The sequence below is a fragment of the Saccoglossus kowalevskii genome, chromosome 7 (genome assembly GCF_978046115.1).
Source record: "Saccoglossus kowalevskii chromosome 7, keSacKowa6.1, whole genome shotgun sequence".
In the NCBI taxonomy this organism is placed as follows: Eukaryota; Metazoa; Hemichordata; class Enteropneusta; family Harrimaniidae; genus Saccoglossus; species Saccoglossus kowalevskii.
Genome location: NC_140647.1, coordinates 24,506,911 through 24,533,368, shown reverse-complemented (window position 1 = coordinate 24,533,368; position 26,458 = coordinate 24,506,911). Strand labels below are relative to the sequence as shown.

At 32.3% G+C, this 26,458-nt stretch overlaps 1 protein-coding gene across 1 annotated transcript in view; it reads right to left on the bottom strand.

Moving 5' to 3' along the window:
• Positions 1-26,458, bottom strand: part of LOC144359182 (MAM and LDL-receptor class A domain-containing protein 1-like) — a 62,716-nt gene that overhangs the window by 14,904 nt on the left and 21,354 nt on the right. Inside the window, exons 22-44 of the mRNA XM_085501871.1 lie at positions 25,654-25,791; positions 24,090-24,434; positions 23,128-23,268; positions 22,334-22,590; positions 20,439-20,523; positions 19,831-19,869; positions 17,465-17,587; positions 16,982-17,131; positions 15,497-15,756; positions 12,286-12,496; positions 12,086-12,142; positions 8,886-8,942; positions 8,086-8,142; positions 7,786-7,842; positions 6,486-6,542; positions 5,686-5,742; positions 4,187-4,336; positions 3,954-4,042; positions 3,465-3,635; positions 2,964-3,061; positions 2,358-2,533; positions 1,557-1,739; positions 107-360 (exon numbers count right to left, since the gene is read on the bottom strand). Of these exons, the coding sequence (XP_085357997.1) occupies positions 107-360; positions 1,557-1,739; positions 2,358-2,533; positions 2,964-3,061; positions 3,465-3,635; positions 3,954-4,042; positions 4,187-4,336; positions 5,686-5,742; positions 6,486-6,542; positions 7,786-7,842; positions 8,086-8,142; positions 8,886-8,942; positions 12,086-12,142; positions 12,286-12,496; positions 15,497-15,756; positions 16,982-17,131; positions 17,465-17,587; positions 19,831-19,869; positions 20,439-20,523; positions 22,334-22,590; positions 23,128-23,268; positions 24,090-24,434; positions 25,654-25,791 (3,212 nt within the window). The remainder of the gene's footprint in view (positions 1-106; positions 361-1,556; positions 1,740-2,357; positions 2,534-2,963; positions 3,062-3,464; positions 3,636-3,953; positions 4,043-4,186; positions 4,337-5,685; positions 5,743-6,485; positions 6,543-7,785; positions 7,843-8,085; positions 8,143-8,885; positions 8,943-12,085; positions 12,143-12,285; positions 12,497-15,496; positions 15,757-16,981; positions 17,132-17,464; positions 17,588-19,830; positions 19,870-20,438; positions 20,524-22,333; positions 22,591-23,127; positions 23,269-24,089; positions 24,435-25,653; positions 25,792-26,458) is intronic.

Below are 26,458 nucleotides of genomic sequence, written 5' to 3'. Positions count from 1 at the left end.
GTTTTGGCAAATTGAAAAATCAATAATTATGTATGGTATGTGTTCAGTCATATTTAGGCATGTGTCAGACTCATAACTAATAACAGAGAACAAACTTTTTCTTTACTTTGATATTTTGTTCTGTTCCAATAAAAACCAATGCTTGTTTCCATTCATCACCATTATTATCACTCAGTGTATACTTCAAATTCATATCATCTCCAAACTGAGTGAAAACTTGTAAAGATCCTTCATTTGTACCGGCCATGTGAAACCAGAATTCTAGATAACAATTTGGACCAGTCTGTCCGATCCAGGGAGTATAAATGTCAGTGGTATCCTTACTGCTACCAGGTGAGTTATCAGCAAAGAGGTAAAATCCTTTGAAATGTACACAAAGAAATATACATGCATCACATATAATATCAGTAACATGGTGGTTGGAATTCAATTACAAGTAAATATTAATTAAAATGTATTTTTATATATTTTATTGTCTTCCAAATATTTTACTTAATATTTTAATATTATTTAGTCCCCTGACAGCAGCCAATTAGTTGAGATTAATTCTGATATAACTACCAATAAACGTAAGTATGAATGATTATACAACAGGGCCAAACTTTCAGTAAAATCAATCTATTACTTTGTTTACACAACAACATTTAATTGGAACTCAACAGCTTAAAGGCCCAGGTATACTATAAATACGCTCCTAAACAATAGGGATTATTTCCTTGCTTGTCACGCTGTAGTAAACAGCTCCAGCCAAGCTCCGGTAAAAACGTGTTTTCTCGAACTTACAGGTCGATTATGTCGTGCCAAAGTGGATGCATGTGACTATGAATATCACAGCAGTGACTGTGTGTAATATTTATGACAATAAATTGTGTACGAGCTGAGATTTTGGCGGATAAAAGTAAAAAACATGAACCGGGGAAAGGGATGCGCGACTAATCTTGAATAATTACTACTGTCAATCAAAGTCACGTGACGTTGGACCGCTGAAACAGGATGCGTCATAGGCTACGCAAGTGATTAACACCATGCATTAAAATAGCCACACCTCCAATTCACACTTGCCCAGGGCAAGTGAATTGGGCCTTTAAGTCAGAATAAATGGCTGTGTGTTCTGCTCAAGCTAAGTTTGACTTGACTCCAATAAGCTTTGAGGCTAAACTGCATTAGGACTGAGCCCTGATATTACCAAATCATGTAAATGAGATTCTCATGTCAAATATGCTATTCCAGTTTGGCTCTGTTAAAATGTAAACTTACCAACTGCTTAGCTGTGTCAACAGAAATCCCATCAAAACAACCTGTATGGCATTATGCACACGATGTATTGTACAAGTAGGAGTACATATCTGAGCGATTCCATAACACAACAACCACTCCTGAAGTTCGTACTGGCCAATCGAATTCAATTGATTGTATTGGTATGCAAATTAAACCACTATGAGTGATGTTAATAACAGGTTTTAATGAAATCAGTCAGGCATGCTTGATAAATGGTTGATGACATGCGTTAAAATGTTGTTTTTTGTGTGTATTTCAAAGCTTTGTTGACCGTGTACCTACAAATGTACCATCACCAGTTTTTGACGTATGATCCACTAATGGTCTATAATCATTGGGACCTGCTGTATTGCCTTGTTGTCTGTCCCAAACAAACAGAGGTTTGTCTCCTTGTTTTTGGGACCCAGTATATGCACCGTTCCATCCACACATGTCATCTTCAAAATCACAAGCTGTGTTCACTGTAATAAGAATTCATTTCTAATAATATGAAACAATTTCATTGGGCATTGCATGGGACAGTTATCAAATTTAAGATATATACTATATTATAATAGTAAAATAGTTATAACATAAACATGTCAGAGCCATGAAACCAAAAGCTGATGCTTGATTATGAGGATTTTTTAACATTAAAATGACAGACATTCAGTCATCTTGTATATGTCCATGCATATTGAGAAATTGCTCTGGAACAGCATTAATTGAAACAAATGGCCAATGGTTGGCAGTCAACACACACTGGAAAAAGCACATGATGTAAAGCATTTACACCAAACCATACTTATATAGTTTCTGAATATGAAACAGGTTTTACTACTCATTACAAATACAATTTCAGTTTTATCATTGATTGTTTTTTGGTAATACAAATATGTGTAATAAACACTTTTTGAGATGAAGTACAATATCAGTATACTTTAAATAAAATCATCATTTGAAATTTAAATACAGATGAGTGTATACTCAACACCTCCTTCAGTAATTTATAGAATTCAACCAAAGCCAGGGATTTAAATTATACTTTGGTAAGGAATGACAGGAGTGGACTAGTAAATAAAAAAATATTATGATCTTACTACATCGCTTTGTTTCCTCTTCCCCATCAGAACAATCACTACGAAAATTACAAACACGCTGTGGAGCAATACATACATTATCTGCGGTACAGTAAAATTCTCCGGTTTTACAGACTGGATGGAGAGTTGTGGATGGGAGGAATGGCGGAGGTGTTGTCGGTGGTGCAGGTGGAAGACTTTCTGCAGAATTAAAAAGCAATTATTCAATTACAGTATTTGTTTATGGCATCACTCTAATTACTTACAAAGACTGAATGAAAGAACTCAAATTGGCATGTCGTTTTTTCTAGACAAACCTCAGCAGAGTTTGGCTTGCTGGGTGCATTGGGATATGTCGGTATGCATCCTTGAGGTCCAGGGCCACCAAAGATCATATATGATATTGTACTGCCTGATAGCTTGTGCAGTAACCAAATTTTCAGCCTGCGTCTTTTGCTGGAAATGTGAGAAATTCAAGCTTCTACCCATAATCCCCGGAAATACTGTGCAACTGACTAGTAGTCATAAGACCCACTTTGTCTAACTTAAACAAATATCAAAATTAAACAAATAGTGAAATTAATAGTGATTAAAATTATACACCCATCCCATTCAAAATAGATTAACTTACCATTTGAACTGAATTCACAAGTGGATGTGAAAGTAAAGTCATCTAAACCAATATAGCCATAGTCATAATCACCTGCAACACCTTCAATCACAACCTGTTTAAACATCATGAAATTTTATGGAACCGTACATAAGATGAAGAAAAAGTAAAACTAATATGATTAAAAATATTGCTAATTAAAAACAAATAGAAGCAAAATTAATAACAAACTAATAAAAAAATTATTAGTTGTTATCAATGGTGTTAAATGTTTAACTTAAATTTTGTTGATAAAATAATCAGAATTAGAACTATTGAAACAGAGATCATCAATGATTGTGTGGGCAGTTTTTTTTTTAAATGAGTCCTGAATGCAGAGGAATAGCAACAATTTTCTCTGTACCTGTATTTGAAATTTAACACAACCCTAATAAATAATGTACACATACAAATAAGCCAATGTACGGTGTAAATAAAAACAGACATTATGTATTATTCCAAACATTTTTTGTTTATACCTGAAAATCATTGTTTACACCAAACGTGATTGTTCCTCTATCCCAGAATGCACCATTCTCACCTATCTGTTGCCACACACGAGTTTGTCCTTGGTTTGTATTGCTATAAATACGAGTGTAGATGTTTAAACTTCCCATGTTTTTACCATACATATGGTAAAAGAATCGCATCTGAAAATGGTGTTAACCATGAATAACAATATCAATATCTTGTCTAGTTAGTTTATCAGGTTGCGATATAATCGAGTCTGTTGATGAGTTTAGTAATCCAAAATATTTGTATCATATAGCGATCTGCTCCAGCAATATCAATTTATGATTTCATAATCTTTCCAACCTTTAAGCTGTCTGTAATGCACACTCACAAGTCAAAAACAACATGTTATTGAGATGGTAAAGACAGTGGTTGGAATTGTGTAAATCAGTAAGTGGAGAAAAAGCTAAAAATTTTATTCTACATCAAGATGACGAAACAATGATAATACTCACAGTGCACTCTGTACTTGAAAATATAGGGCTAATAAGTTGCGCTGTATAACCATATTGATTCTTGCCTGGGTCAAGGTACATATAATTCCCTATGAAAAATAATTATGTTGATTAATGAAGACTGTTATAGTACAGCATTATAGTAATGAGAAAATGGGATAGTTTACAATGAAACTGAAATATGTACAGTAATGTTGTGGTGAACAAGTTAGATCATCATAAGACTGACTTACCTGAGTCATTTGAGTATGTGTGGTCGTATATAGGTCCAGAGTAACCACTAGGTGTTGGTCCATTAATGCGAATCCAATCTAATTCATCAGTGTCAGTAGCTTGAGTCCAGTTACACAAACCATTCTCAAAATTACATTGCATGAAATCATCTAAGTAAAAACAAAATAATAACTTCTTAATCAGTATACAAATATGATAAGATAAGATAGATATTAAAGCTTTATTACAACCGTGTAGAAAATTTTACATTTCTAATTTGGTGTTTAAAATGTAATAAAGTTAATAATGAATAACTAAAAAAGTAAGTAGGTGAAAGTTGAGTAAATAAAAAGTTAAATAAGTGTGACTGAGTGTATTCTTTTGTTTATTCATTTACTGTTACTCAAGTACACATAAAGGGCTATAATAGTATCTTTATCTTTTGATTGTAAGATATGTTTAAATTGTTTTTCTTTATCCAAATTCAGGAAATTTGCATTTACACTGTTGATAGTGTGAAACATTGCGTCTCTTTGTTTTGTGTACAATTTACAATGTATTATATGATGTTTTCAACTTTCATTTTCAACTTTGTTACAATGGGAGCATAACCTGTTTTCCACTGGTGTTTTTGATTTTGTATAACGACCTTTTTTGATGGCAAGTTTATGGCAACTTAATCTAAATTGAGCTATTGTTTTGACATGTTGTGGGTTGTTCATCACTTTTATGTATTTTATGAATGTCCTGTATGTGCGTAATTTGGCACTTTCCCTTTTGCTGTCTATATTCCATTTGTTAATGTAATATTGTCTAATTGAATTATTTAGTTTTTGTTTTGTGAAATCTGTGACATTGTTTTTGTTGTAAAGTTTCAAGTTTCGTTCTAAGGTAGTCAACTATGCTTCTGTGTAAGTATTGTTTTCTATGTCTTTTATAGCATAAAAAGCTAAATTGTCATTGTCTATCGCTTTGAGGTGTTTGTAATAGTTAATTGCTGAGCAGTATATTCTGCTTATCAGTGGCTCTCTTCCCAGTTCCATTCTGCATCCAATTTTGCTCGCTCTGTTGCCAATGTTAAGAATTTGACGACAAACACGTAGATGATATTTTTCTGTTGCTGTTTTGTCCCAATGATTTTGGAAAATGCCCCATATCTCACCTGCATATGTTAATATGGGTAGTTGTGTTACATTTAGGAGTTTTTCCTTTATCCTTATACTGTTCATGTTTGTTGGATATATGTGTGACTGGATCCTTGCAGCTACATATGTGTAAGTAATGCTATCAAAGGAAGCACCTTATAAAACTTACCATTATATAGTTCATTTCATCTGAGTTACCACCACAATTATATACAAGATCACAAACTAAGTCTATATCAAAACATGACTATTCAACCATTAATATACTACTTACCACAGTTCATTTCATCTGAGTTATCACTACAATTATCTACAAGATCACAAACTAAATCTATATCAAAACATGACTATTCAACCATTAATATACTACTTACCACAGTTCATTTCATCTGAGTTATCACTACAATTATCTACAAGATCACAAACTAAATCTATATCAAAACATGACTATTGAACCATTAATATACTACTTACCACAGTTCATTTCATCTGAGTTATCACCACAATTATCTACAAGATCACAAACTAAATCTATATCAAAACATGACTATTCAACCATTAATATACTACTTACCACAGTTCATTTCATCTGAGTTATCACCACAATTATCTACAAGATCACAAACTAAATCTATATCAAAACATGACTATTCAACCATTAATATACTACTTACCACAGTTCATTTCATCTGAGTTATCACCACAATTATCTACAAGATCACAAACTAAATCTATATCAAAACATGACTATTCAACCATTAATATACTACTTACCACAGTTCATTTCATCCGAGTTATCACCACAATTATCTACAAGATCACAAACTAAATCTATATCAAAACATGACTATTCAACCATTAATATACTACTTACCACAGTTCATTTCATCTGAGTTATCACCACAATTATCTACAAGATCACAAACTAAATCTATATCAAAACATGACCATTCAACCATTAATATACTACTTACCACAGTTCATTTCATCTGAGTTATCACCACAATTATCTACAAGATCACAAACTAAATCTATATCAAAACATGACTATTCAACCATTAATATACTACTTACCACAGTTCATTTCATCCGAGTTATCACCACAATTATCTACAAGATCACAAACTAAATCTATATCAAAACATGACTATTCAACCATTAATATACTACTTACCACAGTTCATTTCATCTGAGTTACCACCACAATTATATACAAGATCACAAACTAAGTCTATATCAAAACATGAATATTCAACCATTAATATACTACTTACCACAGTTCATTTCATCCGAGTTATCACTACAATTATCTACAAGATCACAAACTAAATCTATATCAAAACATGACTATTCAACCATTAATATACTACTTACCACAGTTCATTTCATCCGAGTTATCACCACAATTATCTACAAGATCACAAACTAAATCTATATCAAAACATGACTATTCAACCATTAATATACTACTTACCACAGTTCATTTCATCCGAGTTATCACCACAATTATCTACAAGATCACAAACTAAGTCTATATCAAAACATGACTATTCAACCATTAATATACTACTTACCACAGTTCATTTCATCCGAGTTATCACCACAATTATCTACAAGATCACAAACTAAATCTATATCAAAACATGACTATTCAACCATTAATATACTACTTACCACAGTTCATTTCATCCGAGTTATCACCACAATTATCTACAAGATCACAAACTAAATCTATATCAAAACATGACTATTCAACCATTAATATACTACTTACCACAGTTCATTTCATCCGAGTTATCACCACAATTATCTACAAGATCACAAACTAAATCTATATCAAAACATGACTATTCAACCATTAATATACTACTTACCACAGTTCATTTCATCCGAGTTATCACCACAATTATCTACAAGATCACAAACTAAGTCTATATCAAAACATGACTATTCAACCATTAATATACTACTTACCACAGTTCATTTCATCCGAGTTATCACCACAATTATCTACAAGATCACAAACTAAATCTATATCAAAACATGACTATTCAACCATTAATATACTACTTACCACAGTTCATTTCATCCGAGTTATCACCACAATTATCTACAAGATCACAAACTAAATCTATATCAAAACATGACTATTCAACCATTAATATACTACTTACCACAGTTCATTTCATCCGAGTTATCACCACAATTATCTACAAGATCACAAACTAAATCTATATCAAAACATGACTATTCAACCATTAATATACTACTTACCACAGTTCATTTCATCTGAGTTATCACCACAATTATCTACAAGATCACAAACTAAATCTATATCAAAACATGACTATTCAACCATTAATATACTACTTACCACAGTTCATTTCATCTGAGTTATCACTACAATTATCTACAAGATCACAAACTAAATCTATATCAAAACATGACTATTCAACCATTAATATACTACTTACCACAGTTCATTTCATCTGCGTTATCACCACAATTATCTACAAGATCACAAACTAAATCTATATCAAAACATGACTATTCAACCATTAATATACTACTTACCACAGTTCATTTCATCTGAGTTATCACCACAATTATCTACAAGATCACAAACTAAATCTATATCAAAACATGACTATTCAACCATTAATATACTACTTACCACAGTTCATTTCATCTGAGTTATCACCACAATTATCTACAAGATCACAAACTAAATCTATATCAAAACATGACTATTCAACCATTAATATACTACTTACCACAGTTCATTTCATCTGAGTTATCACTACAATTATCTACAAGATCACAAACTAAATCTATATCAAAACATGACCATTCAACCATTAATATACTACTTACCACAGTTCATTTCATCTGAGTTATCACCACAATTATCTACAAGATCACAAACTAAATCTATATTAAAACATGACTATTCAACCATTAATATACTACTTACCACAGTTCATTTCATCCGAGTTATCACCACAATTATCTACAAGATCACAAACTAAATCTATATCAAAACATGACTATTCAACCATTAATATACTACTTACCACAGTTCATTTCATCTGAGTTATCACCACAATTATCTACAAGATCACAAACTAAATCTATATTAAAACATGACTATTCAACCATTAATATACTACTTACCACAGTTCATTTCATCCGAGTTATCACCACAATTATCTACAAGATCACAAACTAAATCTATATTAAAACATGACTATTCAACCATTAATATACTACTTACCACAGTTCATTTCATCCGAGTTATCACCACAATTATCTACAAGATCACAAACTAAATCTATATCAAAACATGACTATTCAACCATTAATATACTACTTACCACAGTTCATTTCATCTGAGTTATCACCACAATTATCTACAAGATCACAAACTAAATCTATATCAAAACATGACTATTCAACCATTAATATACTACTTACCACAGTTCATTTCATCCGAGTTATCACCACAATTATCTACAAGATCACAAACTAAATCTATATCAAAACATGACTATTCAACCATTAATATACTACTTACCACAGTTCATTTCATCCGAGTTATCACTACAATTATCTACAAGATCACAAACTAAATCTATATCAAAACATGACTATTCAACCATTAATATACTACTTACCACAGTTCATTTCATCCGAGTTATCACCACAATTATCTACAAGATCACAAACTAAGTCTATATCAAAACATGACTATTCAACCATTAATATACTACTTACCACAGTTCATTTCATCCGAGTTATCACCACAATTATCTACAAGATCACAAACTAAATCTATATCAAAACATGACTATTCAACCATTAATATACTACTTACCACAGTTCATTTCATCCGAGTTATCACCACAATTATCTACAAGATCACAAACTAAATCTATATCAAAACATGACTATTCAACCATTAATATACTACTTACCACAGTTCATTTCATCTGAGTTATCACCACAATTATCTACAAGATCACAAACTAAATCTATATCAAAACATGACTATTCAACCATTAATATACTACTTACCACAGTTCATTTCATCTGAGTTATCACCACAATTATCTACAAGATCACAAATTAAATCTATATCAAAACATGACTATTCAACCATTAATATACTACTTACCACAGTTCATTTCATCCGAGTTATCACCACAATTATCTACAAGATCACAAACTAAATCTATATCAAAACATGACTATTCAACCATTAATATACTACTTACCACAGTTCATTTCATCCGAGTTATCACCACAATTATCTACAAGATCACAAACTAAATCTATATCAAAACATGACTATTCAACCATTAATATACTACTTACCACAGTTCATTTCATCCGAGTTATCACCACAATTATCTACAAGATCACAAACTAAATCTATATCAAAACATGACTATTCAACCATTAATATACTACTTACCACAGTTCATTTCATCTGAGTTATCACCACAATTATCTACAAGATCACAAACTAAATCTGTATCAAAACATGACTATTCAACCATTAATATACTACTTACCACAGTTCATTTCATCCGAGTTATCACCACAATTATCTACAAGATCACAAACTAAATCTATATCAAAACATGACTATTCAACCATTAATATACTACTTACCACAGTTCATTTCATCTGAGTTATCACCACAATTATCTACAAGATCACAAACTAAATCTATATCAAAACATGACTATTCAACCATTAATATACTACTTACCACAGTTCATTTCATCCGAGTTATCACCACAATTATCTACAAGATCACAAACTAAATCTATATCAAAACATGACTATTCAACCATTAATATACTACTTACCACAGTTCATTTCATCTGAGTTATCACCACAATTATCTACAAGATCACAAACTAAATCTATATCAAAACATGACTATTCAACCATTAATATACTACTTACCACAGTTCATTTCATCCGAGTTATCACCACAATTATCTACAAGATCACAAACTAAGTCTATATCAAAACATGACTATTCAACCATTAATATACTACTTACCACAGTTCATTTCATCCGAGTTATCACCACAATTATCTACAAGATCACAAACTAAATCTATATCAAAACATGACTATTCAACCATTAATATACTACTTACCACAGTTCATTTCATCCGAGTTATCACCACAATTATCTACAAGATCACAAACTAAATCTATATCAAAACATGACTATTCAACCATTAATATACTACTTACCACAGTTCATTTCATCTGAGTTATCACCACAATTATCTACAAGATCACAAACTAAATCTATATCAAAACATGACTATTCAACCATTAATATACTACTTACCACAGTTCATTTCATCCGAGTTATCACCACAATTATCTACAAGATCACAAACTAAATCTATATCAAAACATGACTATTCAACCATTAATATACTACTTACCACAGTTCATTTCATCTGAGTTATCACCACAATTATCTACAAGATCACAAACTAAATCTATATCAAAACATGACTATTCAACCATTAATATACTACTTACCACAGTTCATTTCATCCGAGTTATCACCACAATTATCTACAAGATCACAAACTAAGTCTATATCAAAACATGACTATTCAACCATTAATATACTACTTACCACAGTTCATTTCATCCGAGTTATCACCACAATTATCTACAAGATCACAAACTAAATCTATATCAAAACATGACTATTCAACCATTAATATACTACTTACCACAGTTCATTTCATCCGAGTTATCACCACAATTATCTACAAGATCACAAACTAAATCTATATCAAAACATGACTATTCAACCATTAATATACTACTTACCACAGTTCATTTCATCTGAGTTATCACCACAATTATCTACAAGATCACAAACTAAATCTATATCAAAACATGACTATTCAACCATTAATATACTACTTACCACAGTTCATTTCATCCGAGTTATCACCACAATTATCTACAAGATCACAAACTAAATCTATATCAAAACATGACTATTCAACCATTAATATACTACTTACCACAGTTCATTTCATCCGAGTTATCACCACAATTATCTACAAGATCACAAACTAAATCTATATCAAAACATGACTATTCAACCATTAATATACTACTTACCACAGTTCATTTCATCCGAGTTATCACCACAATTATCTACAAGATCACAAACTAAATCTATATCAAAACATGACTATTCAACCATTAATATACTACTTACCACAGTTCATTTCATCCGAGTTATCACCACAATTATCTACAAGATCACAAACTAAATCTATATCAAAACATGACTATTCAACCATTAATATACTACTTACCACAGTTCATTTCATCTGAGTTATCACCACAATTATCTACAAGATCACAAACTAAATCTATATCAAAACATGACTATTCAACCATTAATATACTACTTACCACAGTTCATTTCATCTAAGTTATCACCACAATTATCTACAAGATCACAAACTAAATCTATATCAAAACATGACTATTCAACCATTAATATACTACTTACCACAGTTCATTTCATCTGAGTTATCACCACAATTATCTACAAGATCACAAACTAAATCTATATCAAAACATGACTATTCAACCATTAATATACTACTTACCACAGTTCATTTCATCTGAGTTATCACTACAATTATCTACAAGATCACAAACTAAATCTATATCAAAACATGACTATTCAACCATTAATATACTACTTACCACAGTTCATTTCATCTGAGTTATCACTACAATTATCTACAAGATCACAAACTAAATCTATATCAAAACATGACCATTCAACCATTAATATACTACTTACCACAGTTCATTTCATCTGAGTTATCACCACAATTATCTACAAGATCACAAACTAAATCTATATCAAAACATGACTATTCAACCATTAATATACTACTTACCACAGTTCATTTCATCTGAGTTATCACCACAATTATCTACGAGATCACAAAGTAGTTCTTCCTTGATGCATGCTTGTGTGCTGGTACACCAAAAATAACCCATTGAATCACAAAACTGTGTCGGGCCTGGCCACGCACAATACTGAAATGCAGTATCATCTATAGCCGTTGCAGCGTAATAGTTACTGTTCCGATTCTTGGCAATTTTAATCTAGAAGACAAAATTACATTACAGACTGTAGTGATCTGTACACACTAATTAATGTACACCTGGTATGCCAGTACATCTGGCATGCGCTGCTATAAAATAAATGTAATTCAATAAAATGTGGTCAGTATTCTATAAGCCTTGGTCGTGTTTGTGTCTTGTCATTGTACTGTGTGTGCGTGCTTTTGCCACGGGTCCACCCCAGAATACCACACAGACCATGAATGGTGTGGCTTGATGACTGAGCTGTATTTTATCAGGCATCGCCAAGCAGGTTCAATTTGTAGACTTATGGATAACTCAACGTCTCGTAGTATGTAACTCGTCTAACATCGTTTATTGTCAACTAAATAATGTTTAGAACAATACAAATCAAAGAAAGCTTAGAAAGAACTCCAGTGTGCTGAGAGTATTAAAGACACATTAAAAATTAATTAAAAATTACTTGTACTTGAGATATTGATGGAATAGCTGAAAACTACCCGGTAATTATGTAAATCAGGTAACTGATATGAACAGATTTGAGTGTAAAACTAATAAGGCTTGCGTAATGTAATATCTATGTACCAAGTTTCATTGAAATGTGATTAGAAAAAAAACAACTTTGAATTATTATTAGAGAATTAATATGAACAAATTTCAACCCAAAAATAATCGAGCCTGTCTATTGTTCTAGAGCATTTATGTACCAAATTTTATTCAAATGCGATGATCAGTAATTGAGATATCAGTCTTAATTAATTATTTTAATTATGTGATTAATAAGCATTAAATATTTACCAAAAACTAATTGGGTCTCTGCATAGTCCTAGGTTCATTGAAATGTGATGATGATCATTAAAATCCAATTAGTGGTTCTTTATATATCAGTGGAACATTCATAGAAAAAATTAACTAATTATGCGAATTAGGTAATTAATATCCACAATTATTTACCCTAAAACTAATCAGGTCTTTGCATAGTACTAGAGGATCTAGTATGTAGCAAGTCTCATTGAAATATGATGATCAGTACTTGAGTTGTCAGGCGAAAAGCTGAAAATTAACTAATTATGCTAATAAAGTGATTAATATGCACACATACATGTATTTACCCCAAAACTAATCAGGTCTCTGCACAGTCCTTAAGTAACTATGTACCAAATTTCATTGAAATGTGATGATTACTACTTGAAATATCAAAGGCTGAAAATTAATTAATTATGCAAATTAGGTAATTAATATGTACTGATATTATCCTAAAAACTATCAGGTCTGTGCAGTGTCTATGTACCAAGTTTCATTGAAATGTAATGATTACTATTTGAAATATCAAAAGCTGAAAATTAATTAATTATGCAAATTAGGTAATAAATATTTACTGATATTACTCCTAAAACTATCAGGTCTGTGCAGTGTCCTATGACATCTATGTACTAAGTTTTATTGAAATGTGATGGTTACTACTTGAAATATCAAAAGCTGAAAATTAATTAATTATGCAAATTAGGTAATAAATATTTACTGATATTACCCTTAAAACTATCAGGTCTGTGCAGTGTCCTACGATATCTATGTACCAAGTTTTATTGAAATGTGATGATTAGTACTTGAGATATCAGTGGAAAAGCCAAAAATTGATTAATCATTATGCAAATTAGGTAATTAATATTGTACAGATTTTTACCCAAAACTAACCAAGTCTGTGCATCCATGTGCCAAGTTTCATCAAAATCCAATGAGTGGTTCTTTAGATATCAGTGGAACAATCATGGAACAGCTAAAAATCAGCTAATTATCATGCAAATTAGGTAATTAATATGCATGGATTTTGACCAAAACCTAATCAAAATGCGCATTGGCCCAGAGCATCTATGCACCAAGTTTCATAAAAAATCAATGTTTGGTTCTTGAGATATCAGTGGAACAGGCACACACACAGACATGCACACACACACACACACACACACACAGACAGACACACTAACTGCAGAGACTCCCTTTTTGTGCTTCGCACACAGAAGTAAAAAACTACACTCTTGAGCTCACGAGTTCGTGAAAACTCCAAAAGAAGAACGTAATCGAACAGTAATAAAGTTGGCACACTGAAACTGATAGGCAGCCTCTTTCTGGTACCGGTTTCTGATTAGTTATATTTATCGGTAATAGTTAGCGTTCTTGGTGCATCCAGCGACAAATGGCTTTACTATGCGTTTTAAAACTCATTACACTAAGCAATAATGAAAAAATCTCTTAAAAACTATGAAGGAACTGTAAAAACATTCATACAAATTTTGAAAGCTGTATTTACGTTCCTCGTCATGATTTATCTGTCATTTTGCCCCTATGTTTGTATTATAAAACAATACAGTTGTTCAGGGTGGAAAAAAATAAGAAAAACAAACAATAGTTTGGCACAAACCAAATTAAAGTAGGATATTACTATGAGATTATCACCTGTTCGTGCAGGCTGGATTGTATGAGCAACATCATGGTCTAGTATTATCCACAAACGAGAGATGATAAGTACACTAGCTCATGACACCACAAGTACCAACCTGCTTTTTGAATATGAAGTGATATCAGGTACTGGGTAATAACCTTTTTATCAGAACAACTCAGTTTGTCAAAATGACAGAGAAATTGTGTTTTCACTGAACTTCGCTTACAACCATACGCTAAGTCAAGCTAATTAATTAGGCATGGTGTGCATTCAGCTATTGACAGGCACATTTGCAGTTACAATCACTGTTGGTTTAAATTTCTGCAAAAATGTTACCCTTCTTAGTAATAACACGATAAACTTCCAGTCATCATCATTATTATTCTGGTCATTGTTTTTATTATTCTGGTCATTTTATTAGTCTAATTAGATATTTGCAGACATAAAGTTCTAAATATTCATATAATTCATCATTTTTATTATTATAGGCTGCCAACCTTAATACACAATCAAGCACAGAATGTTTTTTTGTTAGACCTCAGAATCCTGAAATTCATTCACCCACTCAAAGACACACATACCTGCCACGGTTTGACTTGCCTCCCTATACCAATTACAAAATTATTCCATTGGTCACCAAAATTAGCAAAACTTGACCATATTAGAAGCTCTGTCTCTTCTTGTACAAGGTAGATTTGCAGTGTTCTTGGACTAGCACCATACACATAGATCCAGAGATCTAATCGGCAGTCAGGTGCAGCCGACGAAAACAACGGACTCATGTATTCTGCAGTTTGGGTATTACTATACATACCGACAGGTGCAATGTAGACAAAATAAGCTGCAAAAGAAGTACAGACTTAACAGTGATTGTGTATATTTCTATTAAAAATTCACCCCCACATTTTTAGATGTAACGTAAAAAAATTTCAATCAAATTGCTGCTATATTGTATAAATGTACTGTAAAACATACTTTGGACATTTCCAAATTTTGTGTTTAAATAATCAACATGATTAATGAGATCTCATTGTGAGCGAGAGAACCAAAACACAACACAAATAATGTTATTAGAATATTCTCTCCCATATCATGCACTGTTTCCCTGATCTATGTATCAATAGTAGGAACAGTGCATGATGGGACATAATGGTATGTAACACTATTTAATGGACAAACAAATCTTGAAGCATTCACTCTCAACAAGATTTGATTAAAGTCATTTGCAGCTACAGTCAATTTTAGGGCATTCATTGTAATGAAATTTCAGGGACTTGTCACGCGACTCACGATGTCAAATTTAAATAGCAGTTCTGCAAAATTTGCAGTTTTCCTCAAACAGCTAAATTCATGAGCATATAATTGTAAAACTGAAGAGCTTACAAAAATACAGTTCACATGTACAGGTACTAGATTTAATCTTCTAAAACATTGCCAACACATATACTGTGGAATACTTTATTTTCGCTGGAATTAATTTTCACTGAAAAGGCTTTTTGGGCGTTTTGTATGGAATTTATTTTCACTGATTTTTGATGAATTTAATGTGAAATATAGGAAAAAAAGTATATTCGCTGGATTTTATTTTCACGGAATCATCCCTTCAGCGAAAATAGCGAAAATAAATTCCAAGTGAAAATAAAGTATTCTACAGTAATTTAATTTCTTGGTGACTTCAAGATATGATGTAATAATAAAAAAGATTGGCAACTATATTCATAACTCATTTCAATCAAGAAATTAAAATGCCATTTGATATGCAACACTTGCTTCATCCCATTAACAACTAACTTTCTTTTTGTAATAGTAGTTATCACAACTAATCTTTATTGCTATTAACTGATAGAAACATTGTATTTCTAAGGATGCAATAAAGTTATTATTATTATTATTATTATTATTACATGTATCTCTATATCTCAAAAATATTCACACATTTAATATTTTTGTGGGTAAACACCTTTTACTTTCCTTTGCATATTAAAGCCAAAAACTCTGTTATCGTCTTCATTCTGTTTCAGACTTTTAGAATAGCTTGATATTTGTTTGTACATTTGTTTACTTACAAGTGGCACTATTATGTGTGTGATCAACTGATGGTGCCAAATCTGGAGTATGTCTGGTGTCAGATGCACTTGCTCTGTACCAATTAAAGTTATCATCAGACGTGCCTTCGTACCACCCGCACTCATCTTGTTCAAAATTGCAGTTAGCAGCTGTAATGAAGTGAAGGTATTGTCACAAAATGAAGAAATCTGTATAAGGTCCATCTAATGTGTCTACATATAAAATATCAAAGCAATTGTGCTAACAGTTTTCAAGAAAAAGCCAAAAATAGCATTCATTACCAAAAATGACAAAAATATCCACTACAACTAGAGAATTTGAGGTGTCTACATAAAAAACATAGAAATTTGGCAAGCTGTTCCAAAAATAGCATTTTACTAAAAATGAAAAAATATTTACCAAAATTTACAGGTATCTTTATTGATATGAGGCATAAAATTAAATATAAAAAAAATAAATTGTTAAAACATAGTTATACTTACGACATGATGTCTCATCAGATTTATCGGGACACTGATGGACAAAGTCACAATACATGTAATCTGGAATACATGTACCATCATCACAGGTAAAACTGTTGGAACCACATGGATTACCACTCGGAGCTGTAGTAAAAAAAAACCAGTTAAATACCAATTATTGTGTGTCTGCATGACAAGCCAAGTGCCATTAATGTTCCTCTTACACCAATCAAATCAAGTGTCATTAATATTTAATACAAAAAAATACAAGCCATGCATGGCACAGTTCCTATTAGTTATCAAATTTGAGATATATAGTTTTGTTTATAGTAATAATAGTGCTTGACTATAATGATTTTTTAACATTAAAATGATTGACATCTTGTATCTGATTGTCAAATGAGTACTTGTCCATATTGAGAATTATTGCTCTGAAACAGCATTAATTAAAACAAAATGGCCACCAGTCATTTTGAATATCTATAATATCATGTAAAACGAATATATAAAATTTGAACATAATCAGTCAAAGCATATCAAAGATATGGCTCTAGAAGTGCATTCATTTGAACAAAATGGCCACCAAACAGTCATTTTGAATCCGATCTGAAAAATAATATGACATGCATCAGAAACCGATAATGTATGTACCAAGTTTGAACAAAATCCATTCCAGTTCTGGAATGCCAGAAATGCTTGATTTTTGATGATTTTTTAGCATAAAAATGGCTGCCATTTGACCATTTTGAATCAGATAGTCAAACCAATATATCTATGTTATGCTGTATAATGAATATATAAAATTTGATCATAATCAGCCAAATAATGTTTTATGTGTGTACCAAGTTTGAACAAAATCCATCCATAAATGACCAAGATCTGGTTCTAGAATTCCAGAAATGCTTGATGTAGATGAGTTTTCAGCACAAAAATTGCCGTCATTCAGCCATTTTGAATCAGATAGTCAAACAAATATATTTGTATATCTATGACTTGATCTATAATGAATATATAAAATTTGAACATAATCAGTCAAATTATGGCAGAGATATGGCAGTAGAACTGCATTCATTAAAACAAAATGGCCATTTTAAGTTGGATCCGAAAAATAAAATGATGTGCATCAAGGTACCATAATGTCCAACGTATGTACCAAGTTTAAACAAAATCCATCCATAAATTCTTGATTTTGACGATTTTTTAGCACAAAAATGGCCACCATTCGGCCTTCTTGAAACTGATCATGAAACAAATTGATGTGCATATGTATATTATTATGTATGATGTAAGTGTGAAGTTTGATTGTAATTGGTCCAGGCAAGTTTGAGATACAGATCCGGAGGCATGCACGCACACACGCACGGACACACAAAGGTCAAAACATATTAAGTTCCCGCTTTCGGACTGCATCCGAATGGGGACTAAAAATTAGACCGTTGCTAAAGATTTTTTTCAGGTCTTTGCAATATTATATATAATATTTTCCTAAATTTGCATTAAATATGTACTAACATTCAATTTTCAATAATATTTACCACATCTGAATGTTTATGCATCCCATTTGATTTTTCAAATTTTGGTTTTGATCAGTGTTCCAGCAGAGTACAAAGACATCACAGTCAGCTGGCGCACACGTGATAATAAAATAAATACGATATTTACTACATGGGGGCCGCCATCTTGAATGACGCATAAAACTAAATAAGAGACAAGTTGTGAAACGCGTTTTTCAGATTCCTACAAATCAGGACAAAAATACCAATCTTTCACAAAAATACGGTCCGTTGGGGTTATATTAAGCCAACCGATAACAAAATTTGGCCTAATTCGTCGTTTTTGTGTGGAAAAATCCCTTGCATACGAACACCTAATTACGCCAAGAACCTAGAACACTAAGCCGGGGTATTTGAAACCGAAATTGTCATCTAAGCGTTAGGCCGTCGCTGATTGGCTGCTGAGCTGGAATGCAAATTTTTGGTTTCAAATACCCCAGGAAAGTGTTCCATGTTCTCCGTGTAATTAGGTGTTCGTATGCAAAGGATTTTTCCACACAAAAACGACGAATTAGGCCGAATTTTGTTATCGGTTGGCTTAATATAACCCCAACGGACCGTATTTTTGTGAAAGATTGATATTTTTGTCCTGATTTGTAGGAATCTGAAAAACTCATTTCACAACTTGTCTCTTATTTAGTTTTATGCGTCATTCAAGATGGTGGCCCCCATGTAGTAAATATCGTATTTATTTTATTATCACGTGTGCGCCAGCTGACTGTGAAAGACATGGTACAGATATGAGCACCATCTCGGACTGTGCCTTGTGACTGTAATAGTTGAGTTACTAAATAATTGTTAAGTAACAGTGTGTATACAACTGATTATGCTTACCTGGTGATGGTGGGGTTAATACAGCTTCAACAGGCAAACCTACAAATTTAATGTACACATTACCATAAGATTACAAACTACACATGCATCTACTGTACCTACTAAGGATGCACACCAGGCACTATTTAGACAAAGAGTAATCATGAACACATACAATGTAACTAGGATAAACATTGAACAAAATAAGTGGATATTCAACCTGAGCTCTCTGATAATGTTAATAGCATCTTTTTGATAACAAACTAAAAATATTCTAAATGATAGTAGTCATAATAGCCTATTGTGTGAATTTTGATTCATTTTTGTGAATGCATTTTAAGCACACACATGGGAATTGAGTCCCAAACGAGGATAACGATGCACGCTAAAAATGCAAAAGCTCATGGGTAGACACTTGTTTGTAAATGATGACACGCTATAAGCCACCTTCTGTATGCCCATGTGACAGCTCCTGCACTTTATTTTGAAACTAATCCTTATTAGTTCTGTTAGTATGCTATAAGAGGTCTACATACAGCCCTGCAAATTAAAATTTATATTGATATAATCATATTCTAGATACAATTTTACTAATTTATAAGACTTGAAATGTCAATAATCTGCTGTACCTGAGCATTCGCCCTCACTGATGATGATGTCATCTATTGCAATGTCACTGTTAGGACCAACACCACGTGTAGCAACAATCAGCAACTACAGTACAAGAAGAAGTCAAATTTATGAAATATGATCCCCAGAATTTGAAGTTATTGGTTTTTGTAGTTTTATTCTGTGTGTATTTTTTCCAAAATGAGCGAAATATAAGTAAATTTGATGAAAATTAGCACATATGCGCTCTGACGTAATCCATAGACATAATTAATTTAGGATTGAAATGAATTAATTTGCATAAATTAGATAATTTTAGATTAGATTTAAATTTAGACAAATCATAGATTTAACTGAAACTTGTTACATACTAAGTGCTCTGGAATAGTTTACATGAAGTACTAAGTCCATGGGGGTCACTTCGGTCATGTTCTGTCTTCTCATGCCCTCCGCTTGGGAAAAGGACTCCATCCTGCCCCCCATTACAGGGTTCGACGGCCATCTGCATGGCCACCTCCCTACATTTCGGCCGTGGCAGTGTGTCCTTGACCCCAACCTTGACAGTGACCTGATCGAAGGGGCCCCTTGCCCAATTTTATTTTAGGTACTTATTGTTTATATTTACAAGCCTTATTTTGACTTGTTTTCAATTTTGTAGTTGTTTAATAGATTGATTTTACAGAGTGGTTTATTTTACATGTATTTGTATTTATTATTTGTTTTTTCATTTATTTTATCTCAATAAATTGCTTGTTTGTTATCCCTTATCTTGGTTGTGTGATGTGCATTTACAAAGTGAAATTTGTGTTGTCACAAATATGTTTTGTAAATGCACTCACTCTGCTTCCCACATTTTTGACTATCCAATCAGAGTTCCCCTGTTATTTCCACCAATCATGCCTTGCCCCGACCTTTTCTTTGTTTATCTTGCACACGCCACTTAGCGTCCCTTCATTGTTTTATCCCCCTTTGTCTTTTATTCATTCATTCATTCTTTGTCACGCCACGCGTAGTGTACATTGATTTCGCTATCCCACCTCCATCCCCCACATTCCCTCCTTGGTCTCTTCTGTCAGACTAACTGTGGGGAAAAGGACTCCATCCTGCCCCCCATTACAGGGTTCGACGGCCATCTGCATGGCCACCTCCCTACATTTCGGCCATGGCAGTGTGTCCTTGACCCCAACTTTGACAGTGACCTGATCGAAGGGGCCCCTTGCCCAATTTTATTTTAGGTACTTATTGTTTATATTTACAAGCCTTATTTTGACTTGTTTTCAATTTTGTAGTTGTTTAATAGATTGATTTTACAGAGTGGTTTATTTTACATGTATTTGTATTTATTATTTGTTTTTTCATTTATTTTATCTCAATAAATTGCTTGTTTGTTATCCCTTATCTTGGTTGTGTGATGTGCATTTACAAACTGTAAAATGGTTAATTATTCACTGGGTTAAAATTTCGCTGATTTACCATTTCAGGCATATTCAATGGGTTTTTCATTCTTGGTTTTATCATTGAGATATGTTCTATGCTAAATTTTACATATTCACTGGGTTTTAATTTAGCGGATTTTCCAGTCAGCGAAATAAGCAAAATTAAAACCCAGTGAATAATTAACCCCTTTACAGTAGTTAAAATCAAAGTCTATATTTCTTCAATATCATACACATGTATCTACTACATTCAATCAGGTGATCATCTATTTGATAATTAAAAATTGGTTAATACCCACTAATACCCATCCGTATAATTCAACCACTCAATTAATATATGGATTATGGCATTTTGCTGCTCGACCAGTCATACAGACATGATAACCCCTAAATGCACAAGACCAATCTAATTTATATTTATATTTTTAATATATTTAGCCAATAAACTATGATGATGATGAACTATACCAGTTACATACCTGATATTCAGTGTCTTTTGTGAATGCTATTCGCCCATACTGCCATATAGTTCCTTGGTCACCACTCAATAACCACAGACCAGTTACAAAATTATGAGAATCAATTATGTCCACTTGCAAAGAGCCGATCTCAATTCCAGACATGTGGTACCAAAATTCCAAACATTTATATCCCAGTATGGCTGGTTGAATACTACCAAACAAAACAGCAAATGTACCTGCTTCCGTATTAGAACCTTCCATATACAAATAGGTACCTGAAATTTAGTTAAAAAATATTAAAATTTATGAATTCAAATAAACAAAACATGTAATCAATCCCTGCATTGCTGGCCATATTTACTAGTGATATTTGTGTTTTGATGAGTTGCGTTTGTAATTTGAATATACCTATATGATCACGACAATGTCCAGATAAATGAAGAGATTTTCATAACAAGATGCTGTGGTAGTTAAAACTGTTAAAATTTCTTAAGTTAAGTTAAGAAAATATATAACATTTTATACTACAAATATTATTCTGTGGTCGTAAACAGTTGTACAAACAGCATTTTAACAATTAAATAATAGAAAATAGTTACATTACAATTATTTTCCATATTTGAGTTGTTAATATAAATATTGAATCAGATATGTTCAATGTATGAAGACATTTATAACAGAAAATTTGAAGACGTAGTTTAACCAGCCTGCTCACCAATAGTCTACATGTACTTGCAGCACTGTTGGAAGATTGGAAGACTGTTTATCATTTTGTATTACCTCAGGCCGATCATGAATGAGTGAATAATTACCTTGATCAGATCCCGTAGTATGGTCAGTTTGTGGTCCAGTGCCACCAGTAGATGTTGTTCCTTTATTTAACACCCAATCTAACTGATCTACACCAATCTCATTCATCCAAGTACATTTACCAGACTCAAAATTGCAATAAGCTAGTAAAAAAAAATGTACAAATTCAGACATCAACATAATGTGAGTAAATAAATAAATTAACAAGTACTATCTCAGAATTTGCAAATTTTTATCTTTGTGAAACAACACATTGCCTACAAATGTATCAATCTTTGTGATTGGTAGTTGATTTTTGCTATCGATTGTGAATATTAAAATTAAAATCTAATTTTTAAATCATATCATCTTATGATACAGTGTTACTTTATACTTCAAAAATAATATTTACAGTGATCAAGACTTTTAAGTTGATTAACAAGAATGTTACTTTTTCATTCCATTTTTTACCATTATTATTTATTTGTAATTATTTCTCTATAATATATACTATTATTATACATCTGTCACCGTAATGCCACAATATACAGCGTGCTGCAATTTTGCAGTATTTTACAGAGTATTTTCATACTACTATATAGGGAAATGCAAATTCCAAATATGGAATGATTATGCACGTAAGCGGCCTCTAATATAAAAAAACAAACATGGCTGCCACCATGGTTTGACCGGACTCCACACAAAAAAGTTTGCTGATTCTGTTCTAAGCCTTTTGGATTTCAACATTCCCATTATGTATCCTTGGAAGGAAAAGATATATAATAATAACTTAGGTTATTACAAGAATACCTCAAAGTATGCGCGTCGTTCGATACTCCAGCTGTACTGTCTTCGTGCATTATACAGAAATTAATTATGGGTAATAACAATATTTTTATTGCTAAAAAAATAATTATTTTCAATTTTATTTGTTCTTAATGTACACTGGATTAATAAATGTATACTGAACATTAACATATCTTACTGGGATTTGGGCAGTCATCATCCAGCAGTTCAATATCATCCAATGCCAGATAACCAGCAGTTCCAGAATGTCGTACAAGTTCAAATACAATCTGGAAATTAGTCTGTTGTTTTATAGATACTTGACCAATACTCATTCTGTTGCTGATTTGCAGGTAGCGAATCCACAATGGGTGACTCATGTGTCCGTCCATCACAGTACGAATGCTTAATACACCGATATCAGTATCGTGAGCAGCGTAATAGAACTCTAGACATCTATCATATGTGGTAGTTGTAGTAGCTGTCAAATATCTAGCAACCTGGCCGGTGTTTGTTGCCGTAGCTACCACAAGTAAGAAATGACCTGAAAATAAATGTACATACAAATTATGACACGACATTATGACATTATGTACATAACACGACTGCACATTTCAAGAAATTGTCAGTGCTACAAAATTCTGTGGTTTTAACAGATTCATAATATTTTCTGATGACAGTATTTTAAACTTTCAATGCTGTAAAATTTTCCCACAAAATCTTAGTTCAACATTTTTATTAATTTTTCTAGAATTTCTCTGTTAATTTTAAACCAAACAGATTAAATAGTTTTCTATTTAATATCTACATTTCTTAATCAAAATATTTGAAAGAAAAAAATATGAAAAAGTTGCCTTTGGTGTTTAGAGGAAATATCTGTATGCTCTGAAAAAGCTGTCAAACAGCCTAATAAGATATCACTGTTTTTAGAGAAAATTAACCAATTTATAACAAAACCCAGAGCAATCCAAAAGCTGAATTCAAAAGCTAAATGTTGTGGTAAGTAAATTTGCGATATACCGGTATAATTTATGGCATTTTTTTTATTCAAAAGGAGATGAATATTTCTGTTTTACAATTCTTCACATAAATTACTGTTGTAAATAATACAATACCAGAGGTACATTACTTGGGGTTTGTAACTACGGTGACATGATACCAAGATCCCGTCACAATCTCGCTCTCACATAAGCGTTCCAACTCAAAAAAATGCGAATGCGCATGCCCGAGGTAACTAGGATACTGGGATGTCCAGGTGGATCAAAATAGCTGTCCACGATATGACGGATTACGAGAACTATATTTTCTGTACATTTTCGATGTATTACATTTTTCACTATGATAGTGACAAGAAAAGTTTTATTTTTTCATTACAAACCTTGAACATTGATATATGTCATGTCAGAAGGTCGTAGCCTCAGTCTCGCTATCTACGAGAAGAGACTTGAATGGGATCTTGACATGATGTCACCATACAGTACTATGTGAGTTGCAAACCCCAAGTAATGTACCTCTGACCATACATATTATAAGAACAAACATCAAAAGGAAAGTACTGTAAAATGACTATTAAAATTTCACTGGCTTTAATTTCGCTGATTTACCATTTCAGACATATTCAGTGGGTTTTAAATTCAATGGTTTTGTCATTTAGACAATGTGTTCTATGCTAAATTTTACATATTCACTGGGTTTTAATTTAGCGCATTTTCCAGTCAGTGAATAATTAATCCTTTTACAGTATACGGTAACCCTAATTATACCTAATGCAGTTTGGTAGGTATGATCCTGTGGTGGGCCATCAGGATTATCAGCAGTAGATAGAATCCATGTAAGTCCAGTGGTTTGATCAAATTCACCACCACACACCGTGTCATCTTCAAAGTCGCATCCATAATAATCTAAAAATCACAGCAGTATAGTATAACATATAAGTCAACCATATAGCAATGTTATATTTATTCAACCAAAACAGCTTCCCTATAAGACGTGCTTAGATCTTTATGTGAAACTAAAGTTATCCAAAGCACAGATGATGTCTTAATACATGTTTGATCATCATTTAAAATTAAGTATTGGGGCATGACACAATTTAATATATCCGTAAATACGTGCCAATCGACGATTGACTTTGAAACGGTCAAAATTTCAAACAAACTCCCGGCACACCTTGCGCGATATGCGTCAGATTAGTGTAGAAAGAACGCCGACCTGCAGCGTCGATGTATTGGGGGATATATAATTTGACGACTACACATCCAAGCACAGTTAAATTAGTATTGCCGGCTCTAATCCATATACATAATTTTGGTCTCACATAAGCACTGCATACCCAGGTGTGTTTAGAGTCAAATATTTGTTTTATTGCAATTCCATGTAAATCTTTGTGAGTTGCGCTTGCCCAATACGAATTATTAAACAAACGACACATTAACCAGTTTTTAATAATTTTATTAACGATAGACTGTGACTATGAAAAAGTCACCTACTCAACTTGTGATGAGCCTCAAACTTTAATATTGAAAGAACAGCAGTTTCAGAGAAAACTAGACATATCAATTATTACCA